This window comes from Podarcis bocagei (genome assembly GCF_964188305.1).
Source record: "Podarcis bocagei genome assembly, chromosome: 7".
Lineage (NCBI taxonomy): Eukaryota > Metazoa > Chordata > Lepidosauria > Squamata > Lacertidae > Podarcis > Podarcis bocagei.
Window position 1 is genome coordinate 77,744,848 of NC_138132.1, and position 27,586 is coordinate 77,772,433.

Consider the following 27,586-nt stretch of genomic DNA (forward strand, 5'->3'; position numbering starts at 1 on the left):
GTAATAAATATGGCAAAACATTTCCCCCTCCCACCCTGACAATAAATGTGAAGCAATAACTAAATACGTTAATTCCCTCTACCCTTCTTCCCTCCCCCTACAAATTTTAGCAAGGAAAACACTGATGTCAGCAAAACACCTGAAAGCCACTCATTTTGCAAACAGCAGCAACAGTCCATTTCCAGTCTCACACAGCCACGCCCCTCTCCAAAAACACACACAAGCATGACCTAAATAAGCACCAGAGCTTGAAGGCTTTTAGAAGTAGGATGTCAGCAATAATTCTTAAAAATACAAAATTAAAAATTAAGGGGAGTGTTTCCACTGGTCAAGTTTCCTTCCTTTAGCTAGCCAATCGGAGTCCGCTTTTTTTGGGGGGGGGGAGCCAATCATGAAAGCATTCCTTGAGTTGTCCTTGATTTAAACTGCCTTGCTGACCCACCAACAGGGCATACAGAACAGACGGCTGTGAAATGCATTCAGGTGGTCAGGTAACAGGAAAACTGAATTCAATGGGTTGGGGAAGGCTACCACGGGACAAGACAAAAAAAAATCAGGGGAGGGCAAAGGAACTCATGATTGTCCGGCCATCTTCCTCGATTTCCTAGAGCTTATTTGCCCTGCTCCAGCTCAGAATTGCTCCAACAGCCCTTCAAGCTACTGCCGTCTGTCTTCAGTCTCCGATCTGGAAAATGCCATCACCCCATCCTCAGCACCTGTAGAGGAAAGGCAAAAAATGGGATGTTATTGGACAGGTAGGTTTTATTTGCTTAGACAAAGAATAAGACATGCTAGCCAGTTTCCTGCATTGTGAGGAGATCTATTTCCCTAAAGCTAGGAGGGGCTGTGGGGAAAGAGAAATATGCCCATTACAGTATTAGGGCAGATAATTACTATTTTTTATCACTGTTTGTCTGCAGGCTTTGAGGAGCTTTCAAATGATTGGCTACAAGGTTTTGAGAGAAAGAGAGTGTTAAATGCAAGTTATAACACCTTATTTTCACCTTGTGTTCAGAGGAATCAAAGTTGTTCCCAAACACTGATTATAATTAAAACCTACAGTGCATTCTGAGAGCGAGCTAAAGTGCTTCTTTTTAAAGATGACGGAAAGTGTTAAATGACTCAGAAATCCAAAAGAACATAGCAAAGATGACAGATCAGAGACCTGGCATGCACAAGTCAGCAGTGCTGTGCGTGGGTTGTACAAGTGATCCTCCCATTCCTCCCTAATTCAAAACCCTTCCCCTTGTATCATATGCAGACAGATGTTGATCCTTTTGTCCCACTGGCTAGAAAATTCACTACTTGCTCTGTTGAGTGATGCTGAATATGAGACAAAGGACTACAGGGCAAGGTTAAATAGTGCTAGCTATTTTGCTTTCCTCCTCAAATCATCCATATATAATACTTATAAATTACTGGGTTTCCTAGCTTTGCTGGAGTGGTTGTGGTGTACAAGATTAGTGTTGTTAAACTACAAAGACCTAGGTTTGAATCTCCACTTAGCATTGAAAATAACTGGTTAACTGTGGGATGACAGGCACATTTTCTCAGCCCAACCTACCTCAACGGGTTGTTGTGAGGATAAAAGAGGGAGACTATGCTATGTATGCTAACCTCAAACTCCCAGGGAGCTAGTACATAAATGTAATAATAATAATAATAATAATAATAATAATAATAATAATAATAATAATAATAGCAACATTTTAATTACAGGGAAGCAACTTGTCTCAGTCCACTTCACCACATCTGCTGTTACACAAGGTCCTTGCTGTCTTGGTAAAAATCCCTTATTCCGATCTTCCAGTGGCCTGTGACTGGAAGTTCCTAGTTCTTTTTCTTTTATAGCAAGACATTTATGAAGTAATATGGGGATGGAATGTTTTACTGCTTCCAGAAACCACACCAATAGGAAAGTCCCTGAATGAGTGCAATCCCTGAGTCTTCAAGTGGTAACTTGCTACAGTCTGTGTGCAACCAGCCTGTCCTGTTAGGGAGATGAGAAGATCAAAATCTGGGGAAGCACAAACAGCCTTCTCCCCACTTAGGAAGACAATACAGGCAAGTTGGCTTTCCAAATGGCTACATCAACCCTAACAAGCTACCATTCCATAAAACAGGTAACCTGCACCCACTTGATGACCTATTGTGAACTATTTGTTCAGTACTTCGCTGACAAAATTGCTTGGATCCTTTCTGATTTGGATGCTACAGTTGATACAGGTCCAGTGGATGTAACTTTGGCCTCTGCTTGTCCAGCATAAATTGATACTTTTCCATTTGTACAGCCTGAGGATGTGGACAGGATCCTTGGAAATGTGAGAGCTACACGTGTGCTAGATCACTGCACAAGGGCTGGCAAGGGGGTGTCCCTCTGGTCAATGCATCCTTACAACAAGGCAGGATTCCAGTGAGCCTAAAGGAGGCAGTTATAAGACCTCTGTTGAAAAAGCCCTCCCTGAATTCCACTGTACTGGAAAATTATTGGCCAGTCTCCAATTTCCCATTTTGGAACAAGGTACTAGAGTGTGAGGTCGCATCTCAGCTCAGGGGTTTCTGGAGGAGACCGATTACCTAGATCCATTTCAATCTGGTTTCAGGCCTGGTTATAGGTCACAGACGGCTTTGGTTGCCTTGGTAGATGACCTATGCCAGGAACAGGGCAAGGGGAGTGTGTCCTGTTGGCTCTGCTGGACCTCTTGATGGTTTTCAATACTACTGGCCATGTTATCCTTCTGGACTGTCTTGCTGGGATGGGACTTGGAGGCACTGTTGCACAGTGGCTGTTCCATCCTGGAGGAGCAAACCCAAAGGTGGCGCTGGGGGACTCCTGCTTGATGCCTTGGTCATTGGCCTACAGGGTCCCTCAGGGTTCTGTTCTGTCCCCCATGCTATTTAACATTTACATGAGAGGTTGTCCAGAGTTTCAGGGTTTGGTGTCACCAGTGTGCTGATGACACCTAAATCAAAGGAAGCTGTCTTGGTTCTAAGTCAGCATCTATCATCAGTAATGGACTGGATAAGAGTGAACAAATTGAAACTTAATCCAGACAAGACAGAGGCGATCTTGGTCAGTCGGAAGGGAGAACAGGGAATAAGGAATCAGCCTGTGCTGGATGGAGTCAAACTCCTCCTGAAAACCCAGGTTCGCAGTTTAGACGTGCATCTAGACTCAGTCCTGAGCATGGGTGCCCAGGTTTCTTCAGTGGCCAGGAATGCATTTGCAGAGTTAAATTTAGTGCACCAGCTGTGCCCATTCCTTGAGGTGTTTGATTTGGCACATCTGGTAGTTAAGCCACTTTTGTGCACTGCTGGGAATGCAGTGCAGGATGGCCAAGATCTACAACAGAACTTTCCACTCCCAGGACCCACCTAAGAGGGCTAAAAACTATCGACATGACTAGTTACAAAATGAGGTGCAGGGCGGAAGTCAGTCACAAAACGGCAGCAGGTGGAGGCAGAGGCTGACGTTATCAGTCGGCTATTACCACAATAATTTCCCCTCTTTGGAAACAGTTAAATTATTTGGAACAGCAGGTTCCATAGTTCAGCCTTCTTAAAAGCTAAGGAAAACATTGCATTTGGTCATATTGTGACTCAGACTCTCAATTTTAGGCAGAAATTGCTGTTTCAGAGGCTCTAGGGGTGAAGAGGACCTCAAAATATTTTTACTTCATTTCGGGTCATTTCTCCTTTCACACTTGTACCCTATTTCAACTGCAAACTGATAGTTCCTTTATCTCTCTTCCTGCTCTTACATTCACTTCCTCCTCCTCTAATAGTTTCCCTCTTATTATTCTATTCCTCTTGATTCCCAGTTTTTATATTATACGATAGTTATTGCTATTATTATTAAAAGATTGACCTCTCTAATTCACTTCAATGCCACAACCAGTTCTTTCCTTTACAGAATGGAGGAGCGGCTTCCTGGCTTGGCAAATGACTACATGGGAAGGAAGGAGGACTGGGGTGGGGGTATAAGCAGAGATGTGAAGCAGAGGGCCCAGAAGCCCAATGTGCTTCTCCTTTCCCTCTCTCTCGGTCTGCCCTTCCTTCCTTCCCTCCCTCCCTCCCCATCCCCTCTCTTCTATTACCCTGTCCTCTCCTTCTTTCCCTTCTAACTTGGTATGATACAGCCTCACTCTCTATCTCCTGCTCCCATGCATGCAAGTATACCATGTGTGAAGAGAGCGGCTGCCATTGGCTAGGGGGCAGGCAACTGCCCACTAGTAATCCCTAGCCCAGCAGGCTAAGAAATGGTGCTCTAGGACAGTGTTTCCCAACCGGTGTTCCGCGGCACACAAGTGTGCCGTGAGACGTTGGCTGGTGTGCCGTGGGAGGGAGGCGGGCGAGTCGGGCGGTGAGAGGCGGCGGCGGCGAGGATCCGCGTCGAGCCGGGGGCGGCTCCGCGGTGGTGGTGCCGAGGTTTCTCTCTCCATTCTCCCCTCACACACACACAGGATCAGCTGACAGGACCCAGCCAATGGGGCGGCGGCGGGGCAGCGCGTGCAAAAGGGAGGAGCGCGAGACAGCGGACGAGGAGGCGGCCGGCATGTCCGGGCAGCAGCAGCAACAACAGCAGCAGCAACTCCCGGCGACGGCTCCTCAAGCCCCGGGCAACCCTACTCCCTCACCGGCCTCGGCCGCCCTCCTGCTCCACCCGCCGCCGCCTCCCCCGCCGCCGCCGGCCACCTCGGCCCCGCCACCGCCCCCTCCTCCGCCCGCTATCGCCGCCACCACCGCAACAGCCGCCGCCGCCTCAGCTGCCGCCGTCCCTCAGTCCCTCGCTTTGCTGCCTCCTCCCCCCCCACCCCCAAAGCTTGGAGGTTCCCCGGCAAGGGGGAGGGAAAAAAATTGAAAACTTTCACTTTCGTGCGTCCCTCCCAGCGTGACGCTGCGCGCAGACGTCACGGGGCTGTAATGGTGGTGTGCCGCAAGATTTTTTTCATCAAACAAGTGTGCCTTTGCCCAAAAAAGGTTGGGAAACACTGCTCTAGGACACATGGGGCGGGAGGAGAAAGATGATCCATCTAGTTAGCCTTGAGCCCCTCCTTAAAGCAGGCTTCTGGACAGCAAGGTGATCTTATGGGGAATGTCTGTGCCATGTTTAATTTGCTGCAGAACTTCTGGCCTCCCAAGGCTGACACAGAGGAAGCTGCTGGTACTTTCATCTGCAGATCCTCTAGCAGCAATGATCAGAATCAAATTAAGAAGCGGCATGCTTTCCAAGAGTCCCCACCCACATGGCTGCGGATGTTTAGCTAAGCCTTCAATTGATCTTTAGTTTTAAAAATGATCTTTGCCATTCAAGTGCAACTGATAACACAAAAGCATTTTCCCCCCTTGGCCCCACACAAACTAATTAGGCCTGCATGAACGGATTATTTCCTTTAATAAGGCTTTCTTTGAAGCCTCTTGGTTAAAAGGATTAGATAGCAGAGAGAGCAGTTCCAAATGCAACACATCAACAGACTCAAGTTTTTTCTTCCTCCTGAAAGACACTCAAGGAAGCCACTTTGCAGTTTTTGCTGATGAAAGATTAATTTAAGTTACTATCTTTTGGCAACTTAGTTCAAAGCAATGCATTGCCCCTGGGCAGAGATCAATAGTAAGGAGATGGTTATGACAACAGTTTTATTTCTTGCAAAGTTGCTTTAGTTATGAGTAGAGAAAGCAACTCACAGACCCACCACCCACAGGCTCATTTTGGTCAGAACAGAGTACTCTTGGATTTAGAAAGGAAGCACGGCTGCTAAGTGTCATGGACTGGTTGGATGCAAAGGAATGGTGGGAGCCAGCAGAGGAGCCACCAAGAGAAGAAGGCTCAGAGCCTGGAGATTGGTGGTAGGATGGTGATGAGTGTTCACAGGGAAAAGCGGGAAAAGATTGGGAGGTGGTGGTGTCAGAACACATCATTTGGAAAAATGTGTTCCTCTGACTGGAAGCCTGAGATCCGTGTTTATAATGTTTATTATATATTACAATTTACTAACTGTTAGTAGCACAAAAGGGAAAACCTGAACACCACACAAACGCGAGGGGAATTAGTGATCCTATAAAAAAGAAACTCACAGATTCACAAATCCCCTAGGGCAGGGGTCTGCAACCTTTAAGACAAAAAGAGCCACTTGGACCCGTTTCCGAAAAAAAAACAACAACTGGGAGCCGCAAAAACATTGCAACATTTAAAACAAATATAACACTACATATATTGTTTCTGGCCTTAATGCTATATATACAGGATCGTGCAGTCAGCTGTCAATCTCAAGAAAAAAGGACAAATTAATAGCTAATTAAAATATTTAATTTACAACCAGGTAACCAGGTTAATGGGACTTTTGCTCCTGAACCTCAGTGCTCAGTGTCTGCACATCAGGGCTGTAAGACGTCACCTTCATTTTCACACAGGCTTGCAAGCTGTCATCTGTGAGGCGTGATCGGTGCTTGTTTTTAATATAGTTCATGTTGGAGAAGACCTGCTCACATACATATGTGGAAGAGACCACAAGGGCCATCGAGTCCAACCCCCTGCCAAGCAGGAAACACCATCAGAGCACTCCTGACATATGGTTGTCAAGCCTCTGCTTAAAGACCTCCAAAGAAGGAGACTCCACCACACTCCTTGGCAGCAATTCACCAAACTTTCACCTGCTTAAGTTTAAAAAGGGGCTTCAGGCAACTAACTCCACGTGGAATTCCACGCGACCGCGACTGCATAATCAATGCCACAAAATGCCAAAGAAAATTAACCAGGGCCCCAGTGAACCATAAATCATAATCAGTGCCTGATGTAAATAATAATTAATAATGAGGGCCCAATGTCATCCTCGTCATTATAAAAATAATCCCTCTCTTCGTGCCGCCCAGCCTCCCAAGAAAAAAACCCCACTTCAAACGGTCACAAAGCACAAATTCCACGCGACCGCGACTTGCTATGCCCAATAATCAATGCCCCAAAATGCCATAGAAAATTAATCAGGGCCCCAGTGTACCATAAATCATAATCAGTGCCTGATGTAAATAATAATTAATAATGAGGCATTCGTCATTATAAAAATACCGTATTTTTCGCCCCATAGGATGTCTGCCTGGCGAGGGGGGCGCTCTGATTTAGGGCGCCCCGCCCACCGGGTGGCAGGCTGCTATCCGCAGCGTGGGAAGCCTTGCCGGGAAGTCCGGCAAGGCTTCCCATGCTGCGGATGTCTGCCTGGCGAGGGGGGCGCTCTGATTTAGGGCGCCCCGCCCACCGGGCAGCAGGCTGCTATCCGCAGCGTGGGGAGCCTTGCCGGGAAGTCCGGCAAGGCTCCCCACGCTGCGGATGTCTGCCTGGCGAGGGGGGCGCTCTGATTTAGGGCACCCCGCCCACCGGGCAGCAGGCTGCTATCTGCAGCGTGGGGAGCCTTGCCGGGAAGTCCGGCAAGGCTCCCCAAGCTGCGGATGTCTGCCTGGCGAGGGGGGCGCTCTGCTTTAGGGCACCCCGCCCACCGGGCGGCAGGCTGCTATCCGCAGCGTGGGAAGCCTTGCCGGGACCTCCGGCAAGGCTCCCCACGCTGCGGATGTCTGCCTGGCGAGGGGGGCGCTCTGATTTAGGGCGCCCCGCCCACCGGGCGGCAGGCTGCTATCCGCAGCGTGGGGAGCCTTGCCGGGACCTCCAGCAAGGCTCCCCACGCTGCGGATGTCTGCCTGGCAAGGGGGGCGCTCTGATTTAGGGCGCCCCGCCCACCGGGCGGCAGGCTGCTATCCGCAGCGTGGGGAGCCTTGCCGGGACCTCCGGCAAGGCTCCCCACGCTGCGGATAGCAGCCTGCCGCCCGGTGGGCGGGGCGCCCTAAATCAGAGCGCCCCCCTTGCCAGGCAGACATCCGCAGCGTGGGGAGCCTTGCTGGAGGTCCCGGCAAGGCTCCCCACGCTGCGGATAGCAGCCTGCCGCCCGGTGGGCGGGGCGCCCTAAATCAGAGCGCCCCCCTCGCCAGGCAGACATCCGCAGCGTGGGGAGCCTTGCCGGAGGTCCCGGCAAGGCTTCCCACGCTGCGGATAGCAGCCTGCCGCCCGGTGGGCGGGGTGCCCTAAAGCAGAGCGCCCCCCTCGCCAGGCAGACATCCGCAGCTTGGGGAGCCTTGCCGGACTTCCCGGCAAGGCTCCCCACGCTGCAGATAGCAGCCTGCTGCCCGGTGGGCGGGGTGCCCTAAATCAGAGCGCCCCCCTCGCCAGGCAGACATCCGCAGCGTGGGGAGCCTTGCCGGACTTCCCGGCAAGGCTCCCCACGCTGCGGATAGCAGCCTGCTGCCCGGTGGGCGGGGCGCCCTAAATCAGAGCGCCCCCCTCGCCAGGCAGACATCCGCAGCATGGGAAGCCTTGCCGGACTTCCCGGCAAGGCTTCCCACGCTGCGGATAGCAGCCTGCCACCCGGTGGGCGGGGCGCCCTAAATCAGAGCGCCCCCCTCGCCAGGCAGACATCCTATGGGGCGAAAAATACGGTATTTTTATAATGACGAATGCCTCATTATTAATTATTATTTACATCAGGCACTGATTATGATTTATGGTACACTGGGGCCCTGATTAATTTTCTATGGCATTTTGGGGCATTGATTATTGGGCATAGCAAGTCGCGGTCGCGTGGAATTTGTGCTTTGTGACCGTTTGAAGTGGGGTTTTTTTCTTGGGAGGCTGGGCGGCACGAAGAGAGGGATTATTTTTATAATGACGAGGATGACATTGGGCCCTCATTATTAATTATTATTTACATCAGGCACTGATTATGATTTATGGTTCACTGGGGCCCTGGTTAATTTTCTTTGGCATTTTGTGGCATTGATTATGCAGTCGCGGTCGCGTGGAATTCCACGTGGAGTTAGTTGCCTGAAGCCCCTTTTTAAACTTAAGCAGGTGAAAGTTTGGTGAATTGCTGCCAAGGAGTGTGGTGGAGTCTCCTTCTTTGGAGGTCTTTAAGCAGAGGCTTGACAACCATATGTCAGGAGTGCTCTGATGGTGTTTCCTGCTTGGCAGGGGGTTGGACTCGATGGCCCTTGTGGTCTCTTCCACATATGTATGTGAGCAGGTCTTCTCCAACATGAACTATATTAAAAACAAGCACCGATCACGCCTCACAGATGACAGCTTGCAAGCCTGTGTGAAAATGAAGGTGACGTCTTACAGCCCTGATGTGCAGACACTGAGCACTGAGGTTTGTGCAGACACTGAACACTGCGGATGTCTGCCTGGCGAGGGGGGCGCTCTGCTTTACGGCGCACCGCCCGCCGGGCGGCAGGCTGGTCACCTCCGCCCCTCGCCTCCGCCCCTCACCACCTCCCCTCGCCACCGCCCCGGAGCCGCAGCAAAGGCTTTAAAGAGCCGCATGCGGCTCTGGAGCCGCAGGTTGGCGACCCCCGCCCTAGGGGATCAACACCAAGTGACAGCCCCAGGTTCAACTAAAGGACAAGGAGGTAGCAGTCATTTTTGGCAAAGGAATAACCTTTAAAATTCACTCAATTCTGAAATACAATAATGGTAGATATGTTTTTACTAATGGGACAATGAATGGATCTGTATATGCACCAAGTCTGAAGCAACTTCATTTTATTCAAAAGGTATTACATACACTCCAACATTTCTCCAATGACAATAGGGATGTCCCATTGCATAGTGATAATTTTACTATTTATACCCCACACATCTTATTGGGTTGCCCCAGCACTCTGAGCAGCTTCCAACATATATAGAAACATAATAAAACATTAAACATTTGGGAAAAAAACCCTTCCCTATACAGGATTGCCTTCAGGCGGCTTGGAGGTTGGATAACTCTGTACCCTCCAACATTTATCCAATGAAAATAGGGAAATCCTATGGAAAAGTAGGACATTTCAGGATCAAATCAAAAACTGGGACGGCTTCTCTGAATCAGGAACATCCCTGGAAAATAGGGACACTTTGAGGGTCTGGCATTATGTAAATTCAATAAACTTGCTAAAGGGAGAAGCCATACTAGGGGGTGACTTCAACCTTAATGTATGAGCAGTCTCTCTAAAAGACTTGAGCAAGGGCGCCACCTGGAGGAACTTTTTAAAAGATAAAGACCTTGATTTTTTCTTTTTACATCTGTTTGCCAAAAGTCTAGAGTTTTTACTTCCATATTCATAAAAGTGTTGTTTCACTTATAAGATGTTGACTAGTGTGTTATTAATTTCTAGTCTATATCTTGCTTCGTTCAATTACTCCGAGATGTTTTGAACCTGAACTTTTATATTTAGTTAGCAGATCAGTAATTTCCATTTATAGTTTGGTTATTGTTGAAGAGGTTTAATATATGATCTTCCTTTGAGACATACACCTCTTGTCACTGCTTTCATAGCTTCCCCAAGGCTGGTAGAATTGGTGCTGTTATTGTGGTATTCCTTAAAATAGAATTGTAGGGTTTCTGCTATCCTTTATCTAGATAGTTGATTGGTCTCTAAAATAGGGTTAAATGGATTTGGATTTCATTGCTCAGTCCTATGGTCACTTCTACTGGAGCATGGTCAGTAATCTTGATGTTACCAATATTGATTCTGTGAAGGGAAATAACTGTGGAGTGAGCAGTTAAAAGTCTATAATCTGGATTGAGAACCATGTTGGCTTGAATGAAATTTAAAACTGAATTCTTTTGTATTTTCTTTGCAACTTGTATCATATAAGTTCCATTTTGGAAGAGTCATAGTAATTGTATGCATCTTATTTTTCTTTTGCCTCCATCTTTTAAGTGGAGGAGGAATAAGGATCTGGAAGAAACCACTGTCTGGACAAACATTACTGAAGCTTTAGTAAGCTAAGGAGCTTAGTGTGTTGAGATAAATTAAGTGCAAAGTCTTTAAAAAGAGCTTTAAAAAAATAAAGTCAGTGATCTTTCAAGAATTCTGCAAAACACCTATTAGTGAAAACATCTGAATCATGTGAAGGACTATTAAATTCTCATTTTTACAGGATGAGGTACAAATCTCAAACACACAAAATTACACTGAAAGATCAGTGTCCTAGTTCCAAATTAAACTAGAGAGCTTGGAGCCCAAGTTATTTTCCTGGAAGTCACTGGGTGGAATTCAATGTAGCACAGTTATAAATGTTTCATCTGCACAAGCTTTTCAGTTTACTGGATGCAATGATCTCCCTCCCCCGCACTGCTTGGGGTTATCCCCACCCACACACCCCGCCAATTTGAAGTGGGAGGGATTGCAGAGTGGGAGGAGAGGAATCCCCATTCACAAACACAAGGGGCTTATTAGGTGAATCCCACTCATTAGTCAAACTGCAGTGGATAGATCCAACAAAGACAATAAACAAACAAACCAAAACAAAACAAACTCCACTGAAGTTAAAAAGGCATGCTAAAAAGTCAAAAATTGAAGATTCAATGTAAGACCAGTTTCTGTTTGTGGTTTAACTATTGTGGCAGATCTTCTATATTCATTTACTTCTTTGCCCTACTTACACAAGTCCCAAGGATAATAACGTAAGCCATTCTGAACTTCTTAGAAGGCTAGGAAGTATAAAAATGCATCAAGAACTACACTCTCTGTGTACAGAACCTTGCGTCAATTTGTTACCTTGAGGGTCATAACCGATCCTCTGCTGCTATTCTATCCTTTGTCAAAATTTATGGACTAGACAACACTAGTGTTTGAAAAACATCCATACCTGTTTGCTATTTGGGTGCATTTGAAAAGAAAATTATTAATATGATGAATTCCAAAGAGGTAGCTGCAGAACCTGTCTTAAAAGCAGATATTTATTGAGACACCAGCTTTCAAGTGTTGCAGGCTACTCCAATTGTATGGTGGGCGATGTCTCTCTCTCTCTCTCTCTCTCTCTCTCTCTCTCTCTCACACACACACACACACACACACAGAGAGAGAGAGAGAGAGAGAGAGAGAGAGATTTGGAAACAATGAAATCAGAAGTTCATGAAAGGCAAGGGGCAGTAGAAAGTGGGTCCCATTTTCCTGCAGAGTCCAAATATATACTAACAAAGTGGAGCTGCTTTCAGCTATCTTTCTTGCTATGCTGACTTATCACAGACAGCTGCTTATTGGAAGTAGATCAGTCTGATTTTATTGCTTTGGCTCCAGTCCACAAAGGGGCTCAAAGGTGACAGAGGACTCTCTGTTCTTGTTACAAATATGATGCTGCTGGGTTCATAAGAGCAGCCCTGCTGAATCAGATCAAAGGCCCCTAGTAGCTCCTTCGTAGTAAGAGCTAAGACTGAGAGAGATGCTATGCAGGTTCTACTAGAATCACATCCTTTTGGGGAAAGGGGGGAAATCAACCAAAAAGAGCAAGGCAGAACAAGGCAGGAGATCCAAGCAGCAGGCTTCTTCTTCTAATGTGCACTACTTTTAAACCCAGAGGTGCCTTTGGTGTGGAAATTCCATGGAAGCAGGGTTTCCTAGCAACAAGAAGATAACAGATGACATCATGGCCCACAAAGTAGATGAACAGAGTTATCTAACAGACAGCAGATGCTTCTTCCTCCCCCATCCCAATCCCAATCCCCACTCTCTTCCAAAACCCCATTTTTTAAAAAAGAAGAGGAAAGAAAATCTCTAGTGGATCTTATGTAAGCACAGGGGACTTATTTCAAGATAATCCTCCCAGCCTTCCAAAAGCCCCACTACCAATTTCAGCAGCCCAAATCAGTTTTCTTTTCTTTGCCCTATTACAGATTACAGTGGCCAGAGCAGAAGAGTTTACAAAGCAACACCCCAAGAAATCTCTAGCTGCACAGAAGAAAAGATTTCCACTGTTAGATTATATATAGCCAAATTACACAAAGAAGCTAGAGGAAGATGCAGAAATGAATGGCATCTATTTAATTTCTTAAGTACCATCATTCACTGAAGAACCCAAATCATCTGAGAGGTTAGGCTGGCCTCAACTAGAGCCAGGGCCTTTTCGGCTGCGGCTCCAAACTGGTGGAATGCTCTGTCACAAGAGACTAGGGCCCTGCGGGACCTGACATCTTTCCGCAGGGCCTGCAAGACAGAGTTGTTCCGCCAGGCTTTTGGTCAGGGCGCAGCCTGACTCCCTCCTCTGGCAACCTGCTCAGAATTTTGCTTAATTGGTTGCCATCAATTTGATTTAATTAATTTTTATAATGAAATATTTTTTAGATTGTGTGATTATTTGACTGATTATTTGATTGTTGTTAGCCGCCCTGAGCCCGGCTTCGGCTGGGGAGGGCGGGATATAAATAAAATTTATTATTATTATTATTATCTGGAATAAAATCTTAGGTGAAGATGAAATATTAAAGGTTGTAGTCTGTCTTAGTCCTACTCAGGGTAGACCTATTTATATAACCCTTTGAGGCCCAGTAACTTCAACTGGTCTATCTTAGATATTGAAAGCAAACCTTTTAGAAAAAAAATAGTAAAGGTAATCAAGTTTTGTAAGTAGTCAATACCCAGTTAAACCTAATTCACTGAGCTACAAGAAGTTCTTTTCAGGAGACAAACTGTGCAAATGAGGTTTAAGCAGTAGATCCAACCAAAACTGTTCCACTGGGCTGCATGTGGGCAGCTCTGCCATACAGAGAGAAATATGTAAGGGAGAAAGTTTCTAGCTTAGTCTTCAACTCAACATGCCAGTTTTCTGTGAGAAGAGAAATTTTCTAGCATAGAAGATGGTCCCTTAATGGGAGTCACAAAAGGCAGTGTGAAGCAACACAGTTCAGAAACAAGTTTATTGCCTCATCCCATTTTCTGAAAGCGGACCTGATTTGCAAACCTTTTTTGGGCCAGAAGTGGCAATTTGAGATGAGGTTGCCTATTACCGTATTTTTTGCTCTATAACACGCACCTGACCATAACACACACATCGTTTTTAGAGGAGGAAAACAAAGGGGGGAAATTCTGAATGAAACAGTGGATGTATCATTTTTGTGCCTCATGCTGTGGCCACAAACATGTGATCTGATGGTGAGTTTGGGGTAGCCCAATGCAAAGATCCTGAGGATCCATGTGGATCCATGCTTTGTAACCACGTTTTTGCACCATTGCAGCCACAGGCAACAGTGGGTACGTGATTTTTTTTGGTTCAGGCTGTAGCCATGGACATGTAATGTGATCTGATGGTGAATTTGGGGTGACCCAATGCAAAGATCCTGAGGATCCATGTGGATCCATGCTTTGTAACCACGTTTTAAGTGGGGAGGGAAGGAAAAACACAGAAGGGACAAGGAGCACGAGAGGGGTGTGCAGAGAAGCAGCTGGCTAAGAATGCAGGAGAGGGGTTTAACGGGAGGGAGGAAAGGAAGGCAAAAGTTTTCCCCCACACACTCACCCAAGCCAGCCCCCCCTCTCTCTCTCTTCCACCTGCCTGTTTTCCGGCTGCCTGCGAGTCCCTAAAATGCTTCCCTGGACGCAGCAGCACCAGAGCACGGAGAGGAATTAGAAGGAAGGACGCGGTCCTTTCCTTTCCCCTCTGCTTGCCTGGAGGGGAGGGGATTTGCCTGCTCTTTGTTCCGTTTGAGGAAACAGCAACCGAAACAAAAGAGGGTGGGCAGTAAGACCCTGAGGCAGAATGCAGGAAAGCAACAGCTTCCTCTCTCACGGAGCTCCTTTCTCCTTTCTCCCTGACGCTCAAGATTGGATTTTTGCCTGATTTTTGCCTCTGCGCTCAGGAGGGTCGGCTCCAGGGACCACACATTCGCTCAATAACACACACAGACATTTCCCCTTACTTTTGAGGAGAAAAAATCTGCGTGTTATAGAGAGAAAAGTACGGTAATTGAAAACCTGTGCTTAGTAAGCAGCTTGTGTGGCTGATTATTTGTTTGTTTGTTTCATGTGTGAGTCGCTGGACATGGAGCAGACTCAGGTGATGTACAATCAAATTTAAAAACTTTGTGAATTCCATCAAACGCCTAGGTGGAAAGGAAAATCTTTACCTGGCATGTAAACTATGTCAGGGTCAGTGCCAGGAAGGTTTATGTCTCACTTCTGAGAGCATTTCGCTACTGCTGGTGGTGTCACAACAGAAAAGGCCCTCTCCCTTACTGGCACCCTCTAAGCCTCTCTCAAATAGGACACACAAGAAGGGTTTCAGATGATGCTTGTGAGGTCTGGTATATTCTTGAAGAAGTAAAAAAGCAAAGCCTAAGATCAGAAGGGAGGTGGTGGGGCACTGTTGCTATTTGTCCCAGGTAAGCAGCAAATGACAATGCTGAAAATAACCAGTCTGTAGAAATAAATGCTGACTGGGTTGCTGGAGATTGAGAATTCAGTCCAACATTTCATACAGCAGTTGAGGAATCTACACCAGTTACTACACCAACAACTCACAGGAGGAGTGAACCTAATATCACTCCCAAGCTGAAGTGAAGGCTTCAGTTGCAGCTTGTTCAAACAAAGCTGTTGGCGCAGAGCCTAAGATAGCTGGCTACTTCACTGATGAGAGTATCAACTCACCCCTAGCCAAGCTTATAAATAGCCAACTGCCTGTGGAGACTAAGAAATTGCTTCCAGGTGATCAGGTGGAACAGTTGTTTACTTTTAGGGCACAAATGACTGCCAATGATACATGGGAGCAGGTAGGCTACTATTTATATATATTTTTTACAGACCTATTTGCAAAGCTGTTCTTGGCAAAATCATCTGGACTTGTGCTTAACCAGACTGTTCTACGTTCATGTGTGTGCATGCACAGATATTTTAACTCTTCATCTTGCATTAAGCTGCCCTAAGTCTATACAGGAAAAAAATATTTAAAGGCATTGTGTGGTCCAGCATAATTCTTAACATGAAAAATAGCTTGCACAAGGCAGTGGAAGAGCCTGTTGCCACAGGGCAATTGCTGTGAATCTGAACTGGTGAACCATGAATATTATTTCCCAGGCAGCAGGACCTGAAGCTGTGTCTGCAGTTACAGTTCCAAGCAGAATTTACTTCCTCTCTCCCTCCTGCCAAACCAAATTTTGATTTTTATAGTGGCCTCAGGTTTCATTACACTCCCTGTCTGGTTCTCCAGCAATACAATGGCACCTTCTAGCTATGGTGTATTCATCTGCTTTTCCCGTATTTTATTTCCAAAGGGAATACAGTTGTTGCTCCCCAAAAGGCAAAGGAAACTAGTGTGATAAATTCACCAGTTGATCAGCAAGAGTAGCAAACTGCTTGCAGGCCACAACAATTACTATTAATAAATGGTGCCAAAAGAGAAACAGAGGAACTTTGCCATGGTTAGGAGGTAAACAAACATCAGAAAGTAAGGGCACAGGTCCATAGCTCAGACAGGTAGCCTTTACAATGAATATGGTTTTGGAAAGGAAAACACATCACAGCCTGGAAAGCAAGCAGAATATTTGCCAAATGCCTGGGAATCAGAGCTGAATCTATATGAACATTATTGTTGACACTTTCAGTAGCATGAAAAGGAACTAGAAAAAAATTCTGCACACATGCTCATTGGCCAATTGCTATTCAACCTGCCCGCTTACAAAGGTCTCTGGTATCTACTCTCAAATTGTCTTCAACTTTTTCAAACCCAGGAACCACCTTCAGCTCAAACATGCATCTAGGAACCAGTTTCTTATATTTTCCTTACTTTGTGGTGCATGATGGTAGTGCTACCAGTCTGTTCACATGATATGCAAACATCCTTCTACTATTCAAGGTTAAGAACCGAGTTCAAGTGGCGCACAAAAAAACAGACCTTAAACCTGTTTAATTCTGCAGCTGCATGCCCAAACGATGCTCTCCAAACTACCTCCAAGAGGGATGCCCTCCTAGGGTGATTGGGACAACCCAGTCCAATGGGTGGGATACAAATAAAAAAAAAATATCATTATTATTCCAATAATTAGCTGCTTGGCAGGAAAAGGGGGATTCTGTCTCAGTGCAGCAGTCTTTTCCTTTTTTGTTTTTTATTATTAAAGATTTATTAGTTTAAAAAATATGTGCATCGTCTCTTTTTCAAGTTGTGTTTTCTATGGATCAGTTTCATTTGTTGTGAGACATAGGTGTTGAATGCAGTAGTAGGTTGGAAAGAAAAGAGGGGGGAGAGGGGTATGGTGAGTGGGGTGGGGTAGTAATGCTTCTATCCTTCTATGTGTAGGGTTTTGTGTCAGCGTCACTTGGATGAGTTCTCTAACTTTTCGCTTGTTATATTTCCTTGGTGATGAGAGAGGTTGGGGGTGGCCTAGGGTGTGGTTGGCTGTAGTGAGATTTATTTATGTGTGTGAGTGTGAGTGTGAGTGTGTGAGGGGGTGGATTTTTGGATCAGGCTAGCCATATTGATTTGTATGCTGTTGGTGGATTCTTGTTGTTGTATTGTTGGGGTATGTATATGATAAAGGGGAACCACACTGGGGTGACACAGCTTCCACTCTGGAAATATTTTCATATTTTCTTGCCATTTATCCCTTTTTAAAAAGAAATTGAATAGCCTTGAAGGTTTGGAAACTGGTTTATAGCGTTGAACAGCAGACAAAGCTGCAGGCGCTCACTAGATGCTGCATTCACTAGTGGATATGTCTGTTGTTCAGCATGAACACAGATTTTGTGAACAGACAAAACCAAGTAGGAAGCCAGTTGTGAAGATTCCCATTTGATGATTCATCTTAGCAAGTCCCAGTTTCCACAGGTCTCTTTGAGCTGCTCAATTCCATGGCAGACTCCAAAATTATGCCCAAAAGCTATGTTGAGTGACTCACACCAACTGTGTCTGGGCTAGAAAAAGGCAGATGTGACAAAGAATGGAATCACAATAATAGGTGGGAGGGCAGCAATTTTATAATGTGATCTGGCTTCCTGTAAAGATGATCCGATGTTAGGGTGTTTTCTATAGCATGATTTATGTGGTTGAAATTCCCTTATTAAATTCTTCTCTACCTCTTTAGAACCAAGGCTACAAATCTGCCTTTTGAAAATGACCCTTTATTTATTTATTTTCCCTCAAGGAGATCAGGACTCTCCCATCTCAGAGCCACCCTGCGATTAGAAGAGAGCAAACAGCCCCTAGTCACTCAGCAGGTTTCATGGAAGAACAAAAATTAGACCAAGCATTTCCCTGGTCCAACACTTTACTGATGCCCTTCAAATGTTGTTGGACTACAGTTCCCATCATCCCTGATCTCTGGCTGCACTGGCTAGGGCTGATGGGAGTTGGAATACCACAACATTTGGAGGGCCACAGATTGAGGATGTACTATACTACCCCGTACCGGCTCTCTAACCAGAGGTGTTGCAATTCTGTAGGCAGCTGCTGGGAACATTTTCAGTAACAGCTTCAAATCAGTGCACCTTTGTTTCTCTGGCATGTATCTACAACATTTTGGGAATGAGTGGTGAAAACACAATATATGTTTGTTTATTTATTTTTTATAAAAGTATTCATACCCTGCCCTCTCATAACGTATCACGACAATGTTCAGCAACATAAACATAAACACACACACACACACACACACACACACACACACACACCATTAAAGAGAGTGCAGAACAATCATTAACATGACTGGTTACTCAAGAAAATGTCAAATAACTGCATAGGCCTGACAGAATGTTGCTAAAAGCAAACCTTCCTCCATAGCCTTCAAAGTATCCTTTTCCTTTGTTCACGTGCAAAAAAGAAGATCCTAACTTGTGTGCTAGCAGGAAGGAACACACAGAACAATGCAAGGCATCCCAGCAAAACAAAGTATTACAATCCTGAATCCAAATCTTATCTGACCCCCGTCTACTTTCAAACCTCAGGCAACTTTCTTCCCCTAAAACAGTACTCTACAACCGTGGGTCCACCATTGCTGTAGGATTACATCTCCCATCATGCCTGATCACTGGCTAAGCTGGCTGGGGATGATGGGGAGTCACAGTTCAACACCAAATGAGGACTTAGGGTTGAAGAATATTGCACAAAATTCACAGTGCAGGCTGAGTGGCTCCCCTAGCCTAGCCCATCAACCTATCTGCACAGAGTATATTTGCATCTCAGCTCTGTGCTCCCCAAGGGACCTGGCTCTCTCCAAGAACCAACAAGGCACGGTTGCTGCAGCAAACAGTGGTGGTGGAGTCACCAAGGTCCTACTTTAACGACCACACAGATTCTGCTTTCCAGTCTCATTATGCAAATAACCAACAGCACAACCTAACTGCAACCTCTTCATTTTAAAAAGCAAAAAAACCCAGATGCATCCAACTGTATTTGCACAGAGCGTTTCAAGAGTGTAACGCCTTTCAGTTTATCTGACAAGTAGCAGCTTAGCACAAACCCTCAAGAGCTGCTGCTTTTGCTCCTTCTTTAATAGGCGGGGAACTAATGCAGAATAGATCAAAACAGATGACTGAGAAAGAAGGCGGCCAACATTCCCTCAGGCATGTACTTACAGATTAAGGCCTCCATTCTTCAGATCTTTCATACCTATGAGCCCCTGCCGAAGAACAAACCTTGGAGTTCGGTTTCAAAATATCCCTTGGTGTCAAAGACTCCAAGAGGAACAGCTTGCGTTTTGAGAAGTACTGTGCTAATTACCTTCCAGTGAATTGTTAACATCACTTTCAATGCGGCACTTCCAGATTGCAAGGTAGGGAATTCTAGAGCTTTCCAGCTTTCACCCATGTTTCTATGACAGCCATGCAGCTTATTCCCACTCTGAACTCCTCCACAGAACTTAAAGCATCTCCAAATCCTTTCTGCCAACATACTTGGCAAATGTCTAAATCACACTGAAATGGGAGTGCACTCATTAAAGAATGAAGACTGAACAGCATAACCGACGTTAGATCATCTAACGTGGCTATTCTGCACATAAGAGACCAATGTCTTTGGGTGAAGTGACAAACTAACCTTACCTGAAGACAAGATTTGCCACTCAGCAACCAGTTACCATTTTCTAGGGTTGAGGTAGCCAAAGTGGTGCCCTCCAGGTGGTGCTGGACTACAACTCTCATCAGCTCAGCATGGCCAATGGTCAGAGATTATGGAGGTTGTAGTCTAACAACACCCGGGGGGGGGGGGGGACTAGGTTGGCTGCTCCGGCCTAGGGACTAGAAATTGAACCAGTCTTCAGCATACATCTCACTGCTTTCTAGCTATGTCAACAAAGGCATAGCTGAGCAACTGCCACAGCGTTTGCCATTGCAGAGGCAGGGAGTTGGTCCAGATGAGAACAGAATATGCAAAAGGCAGAATTTCTATTAAATGGAAAAAAGCAAAACCTTCATGTATGATCAAGCTATGAAAGTTTGAGTTTGCAAATTTAGAAATGTGGCTGGATTCAGGAGAATGTGGAACTCCACGGTCAGGATCTGAGGAACCATTAAATTAATACCCAGCCCCAAAGGGGATTTAGATGGATCTTTGATGCACATCAAAGGCTTTGCAAATCAGATTTTAAAATTTCCTTTGACACCTAGATGCAAGATATAGGGGTAGGGTGGTAGGAGATAAATAGACACTATTTTCTAGGGGAAATGGGAGTATTTTAAATTCAAGCATCTTAGAGCAGTGTTTCCCAACCGGTGTTCCGCGGCACACAAGTGTGCCGTGAGACGTTGGCTGGTGTGCCGTGGGAGGGAGGCGGGCGAGTCGGGCGGTGAGAGGCGGCGGCGGCGAGGATCCGCGTCGAGCCGGGGGCGGCTCCGCGGTGGTGGTGCCGAGGTTTCTCTCTCCATTCTCCCCTCACACACACACAGGATCAGCTGACAGGACCCAGCCAATGGGGCGGCGGCGGCGGGGCAGCGCGTGCAAAAGGGAGGAGCGCAAGACAGCGGACGAGGAGGAGGCCGGCATGTCCGGGCAGCAGCAGCAACAACAGCAGCAGCAACTCCCGGCGACGGCTCCTCAAGCCCCGGGCAACCCTACTCCCTCACCGGCCTCGGCCGCCCTCCTGCTCCACCCGCCACCGCCTCCCCCGCCGCCGCCGGCCACCTCGGCCCCGCCACCGCCCCCTCCTCCGCCCGCTATCGCCGCCACCACCACAACAGCCGCCGCCGCCTCAGCTGCCGCCGTCCCTCAGTCCCTCGCTTTGCTGCCTCCTGCCCCCCCCACCCCCAAAGCTTGGAGGTTCCCCGGCAAGGGGGAGGGAAAAAAATTGAAAACTTTCACTTTCGTGCGTCCCTCCCGGCGTGACGCTGCACGCTGACATCACGGGGCTGTAATGGTGGTGTGCCGCGAGATTTTTTTCATCAAACAAGTGTGCCTTTGCCCAAAAAAGGTTGGGAAACACTGTCTTAGAGGTTCTGAAATTGGTTTTTATAGGAAGCTACTGCCATCTAGTGGAGAAGCTCTCCATTCAGACAACCAATTTCAGTTTGGCTAATTAAGACACTGGAATATACTTGATATTATTTAATTACCTCCATGGTTACCTCTTCTCCTGTCCACAGAATAAGAATGAGAAAAGCAGTGATTTCCTACAGCAGAAGTTCTCAAGAGCTGTTCCTGTGAAGCTCTGCAGGTTTAAGATGGTCTTGGTTTAGAGCAGTGGGAGGGCTTCTCCAGCCCTCCAGATGCATTACCATCCCTGACCATGGACCATGCTGGCTGGGGCTGATAGGAGCTGGAGTTCAACATCTGGAGGGCTGAACTGCATAAGCCAGTTCTCAATATTCTATCACACTTTAGAATGACAAATTAAAATAATTATTCAACATGTCTGTATTTCAATTTAAAATTTCCCCAGCAGTTTGCAATCACTAATAAACATACAAAATGGAGAACTGTGGTTTAATGTTAGTTCACAAACAGGGATCTTAGTTCATGTATAAACTGTTAAATTTAGTAACCTTTAGTAAAGTTTAAAGTTAGTAAACTGACATCAATTCTGTTTTGGACTTAATAGGGAACTTGACCTAAGCAAGACTGGCATGCCAAGGAAGGGATGTAGCAAGTGTGTCCCAATGTCCATTTTCAGCTGCTAAACTATGGCTTGAAAAGCTGGGCAATGTATGACCAAACCATGTTATATTTTTTGTACTTGCGAACTGAGTGGATGTTTCAGCTTGTTCTGTACAACCTTCGGGGGATCATAGATATCTTACCAGCTGTGCATCCATTAACATTTCCACAAGCTACAAGACTCACATTGGCATCAAAATTAATACATTTCTACATTGGTCTCTTAATTTTGGTTTAATGCCTTAATAGGGAATCCTTGAGCCCCACCCTCAAGAGCTTTTGAGGAATAATGCTCCAAGAACAAAATGATTTGTAACCTCCCTCCTTCTAACAGAAGGCATCAGAGTACTCCAAGGGTTACTCCCAATTTTGGAAACCAAAACAATTAATGTCACAATGTCAGCAGGGGGCTGCTAATACCAAAGAGGGGAGATGTGGAGTCAGAATTAAGAATTCCTTCTGCGACTACAGATGCAGCTTAGCTCACGGCCAAGAAAATGATCAAAACCCAAGTTCCATCATACAGGAGAGCCTGGAACCTACTACTGTCCTTCAGTGAACTCCCCTGCTGATGGATCGAACATTTGAAGCCCTTGTGGTTTATGCTGCTTTTTGTTCCTCAAGCATCTCTAGGGTATTTAAAAAGAACTTCATCCATCATTAAAGCTGAATTTTCATCTTCTGCATCTTACATAGATCTTTGCTCCTTCCCCTTCCCACAAAAACAACAGCAGACAAATGTAATACAATCAAATAGAACAGTGTTTCCCAACCTTTTTTGGGCAAAGGCACACTTGTTTCATGAAAAAAATCTCGAGGCAAGCCACGCCCCCTCCAGCCAGCCGATTGGCTGGCCAGGAGGCATGGCCGGATGGGATTCCCCTGCTCTCGCGGGGGCTGAGATGGGATTCCCCGCTCACGTGGGGGCGGATGGGATTCCCCGCTCACGTGGGGAAGGGCGTGATGCCCGCAACCCCACCTCCTGGGGCAGGCCCAGTAGCGAGCGGATGCGCAGGCCAAGTAGCGAGCGGCGATGGGATGTGGGAGCTCGCTCGCTCGCCGCCTCGCATGTGCTCGCCGCCGCCCCGCCTCTCACCGCCCGACTCGCCCGCCTCCACGGAACACAAGGCAAAGTTCCACGGCACACTACTGTGCCACGGAACACTGGTTGGGAAACACTGAAATAGAATCATGTTTGACAAATTTATGGGGGCACAAGACTTAGCTTTCTTGGCAAAAAATTGTGTTAACTTTCTTGCTGATTTTGGATTTATTTTAGCACAGGGAGCACAAAGTTTTTCCCTTCCTGAGTCTTGATCTTTCAACATGGTAGCATCTATGCTTTGGAACTCCCTGCTTATGAGCATTAGACAGGCATCCTCACTGTTTTATTTTAGATGCTAGATACAAAATGTTTTATTTCAACAAGTCTATCCAGATATTTACTTTTTTCTTAAGTAAAATAATATAAATAAACCTATTCTGTAGCTTTAAAATAAATTTAAATCCATTTCCACAAAGACCACTTATACCAATAAATATTTGGAAAGCTTACATGTCTCCCTTTCCCCTGCTACTCACCCTGATCAATTGAATGCTGAGGAAGTTGGCTAAGTTGGCTATTCACTACCCCTGCGTACGTTCTCAAGAACTCCTCTTCACTGGTGGTTAACTGTACAAGGACAAAGAAAAGCGAATCCATAAATAGAAACTCAGCAGTAGGGTCTGTGCTTATTTACTATTCAGAGTACAACTCATCACAGTTCGGTTCAGTTTTCCTTACTGTCACTTGTACCTGCTTCCAGTCACACAAGAAGGGGCCATAAAAACAACTTCCCCTTTTCGTGAAACCACACTAAATGGACACCACACTAAATGATCCCCATGAAATCAAAAATAATTTGGAGATAGCTACTGTTTTATTCATCTAGACATGGCAATATAAAATGAAATTACTTTGCCCAATAATTTAAAAAAGGAGAGACAGCGAGAGAAAAGAAGAAAATCCAGGTGCTACAAAATATTATTTATTATAAGCCCAGTGAGTTTGGGGCGGGGGACATTTAAGGGAACATTTTAAGTAACATTTCTAACATACAATGGATACAGAGATAACTCCTGTATCGCTGGTGTGTTAATAAGCATTCCCTTGATAAATGAATTTTTCTGAAATACATTGGGCTCACGGGAAGTAATATTTTGTTGCACTTGAATTTTCTTCCCCAAGCCCCCCCCCCCGATAGTATTGCTACCCTGATTCTGTGGTTGGCTTCCAATGAGCAAGAGAGCCTATTATGTGTTGAAATAAACCAAAGAGTAGTCCCCAACAAGTTCCCAGGTAGACTCTATACAAGCGTCCATATATCCAGCAGATGACTAAAGAATGCACAACTGAAATTATGTATTCGTCTATTAATATCATACATTCATTTTACAGTTTTAATTTTCAAAAAGGAGTAGGTAGAAAAATCACAGAAAACTAGATGTAGTATCTGAAGAATAATTACTAGCATTTAGGCTATTAGTCATCATAGCTATTATCTTGGGATCACAAGTGAGAGAATGAAAGTGCCCTCATTTTGTCCTTGTGGACTGCCTTTAGGCACCTGGTTGGCCACTATGAGAACAGGATGCTGGACTAGATGGTCCTTCAGTCTGATCCAGTTACAAGGCTTAACTTTTGTTCTTATGGGGAAAAGGTTTGTAGGCAGAAAATTAGTATTATTGTATCCTTTTTAAGCTGTAAAGTCAAGCAGAAGTAATATTATCCTGTACCACATTCAAAGTTACCGTATTTTTCACCCTATAGGATGCATTTTTCCCCCTCCAAAAATGAAGGGGAAATGTGTGTGCGTCCTATGGGGCGAATGCAGGCTTTCGCTGAAGCCTGGAGAGCGAGAGGGGTCGGTGCGGGAGTTCCCGCCGGTCTCCCAAGGCTTGCGGAGAGCTGCCTGCATCCCGAAGCCCGGGGCACGCTTCGGGCAGATATCTGCAAGCCTGGGGAGACCGGCGCGACTTCCAGTCGGGCTCCCTAGGCTTGCGGATAGCAGCCTGTTCTGGGGGCTGGGGGGAAAAAATAATTTTCCCCCCTTTATTCCCCCCCCCCAAAAAAAACTAAGTGCGCCCTATGGGGCAAAAAATATGGTATTTAATTAGAATCATGATCTTAAACATTCCTAGTGGCACCTTCATCTGCTCAAGAGAAACTGGAACCTTTAAGGAAAGCTACAGGTAAAAAAGGGAAATGACCCCTGGATGGGTAAGTCCAGCCAAATGCGACCATGGGGTGCGGCACTCATCTCACTTTCAGGCTGAGGGAGCCGGCGTTTGTCCACAGACAGCTTTACAGGTCATGTGGTCATGTGGCCAGCATGACTAAACGGAACAGCATGATGGAAATCAGAGCGCACAGAAATGCCATTTACCTTCCCACCTACAGTATTTATCAACTTGCACTGGTGTGCTTTCAAACTGCTAGGTTGGCAGGAGCTGGGATAGAGCAGCGGGAGTTCACCCCATCACGGTGATTCGAACCACCAATCTTCTGATTGGCAAATCCAAGTGGCACAGTGTTTTAGACCATAGCGCCACCCGAATCCCTAAGGAAAGCTATAGAAGAATGTAGGGAGGCTCTTAGTCACAAAAGTCCATGATTGTAACTAGCTACCCCTCTAAGTTGCCCCGTACAACAAAGAATCAATTTGAGGTGAGCAAGCAAGAAATGTTTTGCAAACTGGAAAATGGCTAGCTCTCTTTAAACCCCTAGAGTGCCACAAACAACTAACATGGGTATGGTGTTCTAGAAGGCTAGTACAAATTATGCTGAACTAGTAGCTTCTGTGAGGGTCTACAAGGCTGCCTGCAATACTTACATTTGATCCCATCTTCCTAAGCATTAGCAGGACTCTGACTTTCTGCTGAATATACATCTCCTCCGGACTCTTCCCGGGGACACCCTCACGGTTCATTCCCCTCTTCCCAGTTCCTGAGACTTCTAAATATTAATCACAAACAAAAAAGATACAAGAATGGTTTAGTATGTTAAGAATAATAGGCAAAGAAAAGGCTAAGTATTAACAGTTAAAACCAGCAATACCCTATCCATAGGAGCTGCCTAGTTAGCAGCAGTTCTTTCCTAAACCAGGGATGTAGAGCCTGTGGCCCTCCAGATACTGTGAGGCTCCAGTTTCCATCAGCCCTTGCCCACATAGCCAGTGATCAGCAAGAATGGAAACTGTAGTCCAACAACACCTGGAGGACCACAGGTTCCCCAACCCTGTGGTACACCATTTAATTCAGCTACAAAATGTCATAACTATCATGCTGGATCTCCTGGGAGTGCTCAGCTGGGGCCACAATATAGTAAAGGCTGACAAGTTCATTTCCCACAGGAAAATAAATGGTTTACAGCTGCCTTGAACAAAACGCTGTCAGGAGAACATGTTACAATGCTGCAGTCCTGTGGGCACACCAACAGCATTTGACACAGAAGCAAGTGACCAGGTATTGAACTCACTCTTTTTTTAAAAAAAAAATATTTATACTAATTTATACTAATATTTATACTAATATTTATACTAATTTATACTAATATTTATACTAATTTTACAATCATTTTAACATTTCAAAGTTTGACCTCCTCTCCCCTCTTTCTGTGGTTCTTTATTTTTTAATATCTTCTGCATATTCAAATTCATTTAATTTGATCATTTAATTATCTACTTTAAATATATACCCTTCCGAAACTGCATATTGTTCCGAAACAATAATCCTGCCAATGTTTTTATCTGTTTGCAATGTTTTTATCTGTTTGCAATTTATCTGTAAATATTCAATAAACCATTTCCATTCTCTTATAAAAAGTTTGTTATCTTGATTTCTTATTCTTCCGGTAAGTCACTCTTCCTTGGGAAGCACGAGGCAAACAGGCTCATTTGACAACAACAAGAAATCAAGCCTTTAGTATCATCAGCCCAGTCCTGTGAAACACTCTGCTAATAGAGATTCAGTGAGCACCTTCTGTGCAAACTTTTAAACACCTGCTGAAAACTTTTGCAGGCCTATGCAGGCAATTAAGAGTACATCCCCCACAATGGTTCATTGAGGTTTGTTTTTTATTTCTTTTTTGCTTTTAACTTATTTTTAACTTTTTATTACAGTGGACCCTCTGGATACAGACTTAATTTGTCCTGGGGGTCCGTACTTACCCCAAAAAGTCTGTATCCGGAGGCGTTGTTTCTGCGGCACGGTAAAACCCAGAAGTATACACTTCCGGGTTTGCCGTGTTCGTAACTCGAAATTACGTTACCCGAGGTACCACTGTATTTGGTTTTATGTTTTTATATTGTTGTAAGCTGCTGGGATGTATCTTTATGAGACAGCAGCATATAAATATATTCACAAATAAATTTTTACAATTAATTAGCAGCAACACTGCTAGCTTAATCACCAATATGAATGTCTAACTTAGCTATATTAAGATACCAGGCACAGATGACAGTTTATCCATGCAGCCTTTCAATTCCTCCAAACTGCACAGAATGGATCGCGGTTTATAAGAAGAAAAAGAAGTTAAGAATAGACCAACAGCTAACATTACCTGCTTGCCTAGCAATCTCAGGCTATGAGAACGTTTAATCAAGAACAGCCAAGGAAGGAGGAATCAAAGATGCAATCTGCGCTTAGGGAAAAGCATGCAGGGCTCCACCTACA

The 27,586-nt window shown here is 45.5% G+C and overlaps 1 protein-coding gene across 1 annotated transcript; it reads right to left on the minus strand.

Annotated features, from left to right (window-relative positions):
• Positions 1–382: 382 nt before the first annotated feature.
• On the minus strand, positions 383–25,862 carry CTNNBIP1 (catenin beta interacting protein 1). The gene is made up of 3 exons (XM_081201769.1): positions 25,747–25,862; positions 23,456–23,546; positions 383–716 (listed from the first exon to the last, which is right to left on the minus strand). The coding sequence occupies exons 1-3, from the start codon at positions 25,840–25,842 to the stop codon at positions 658–660; spliced, it is 246 nt and encodes an 81-aa protein (XP_081057895.1). The 5' UTR covers positions 25,843–25,862; the 3' UTR covers positions 383–657.
• Positions 25,863–27,586: the final 1,724 nt, after the last annotated feature.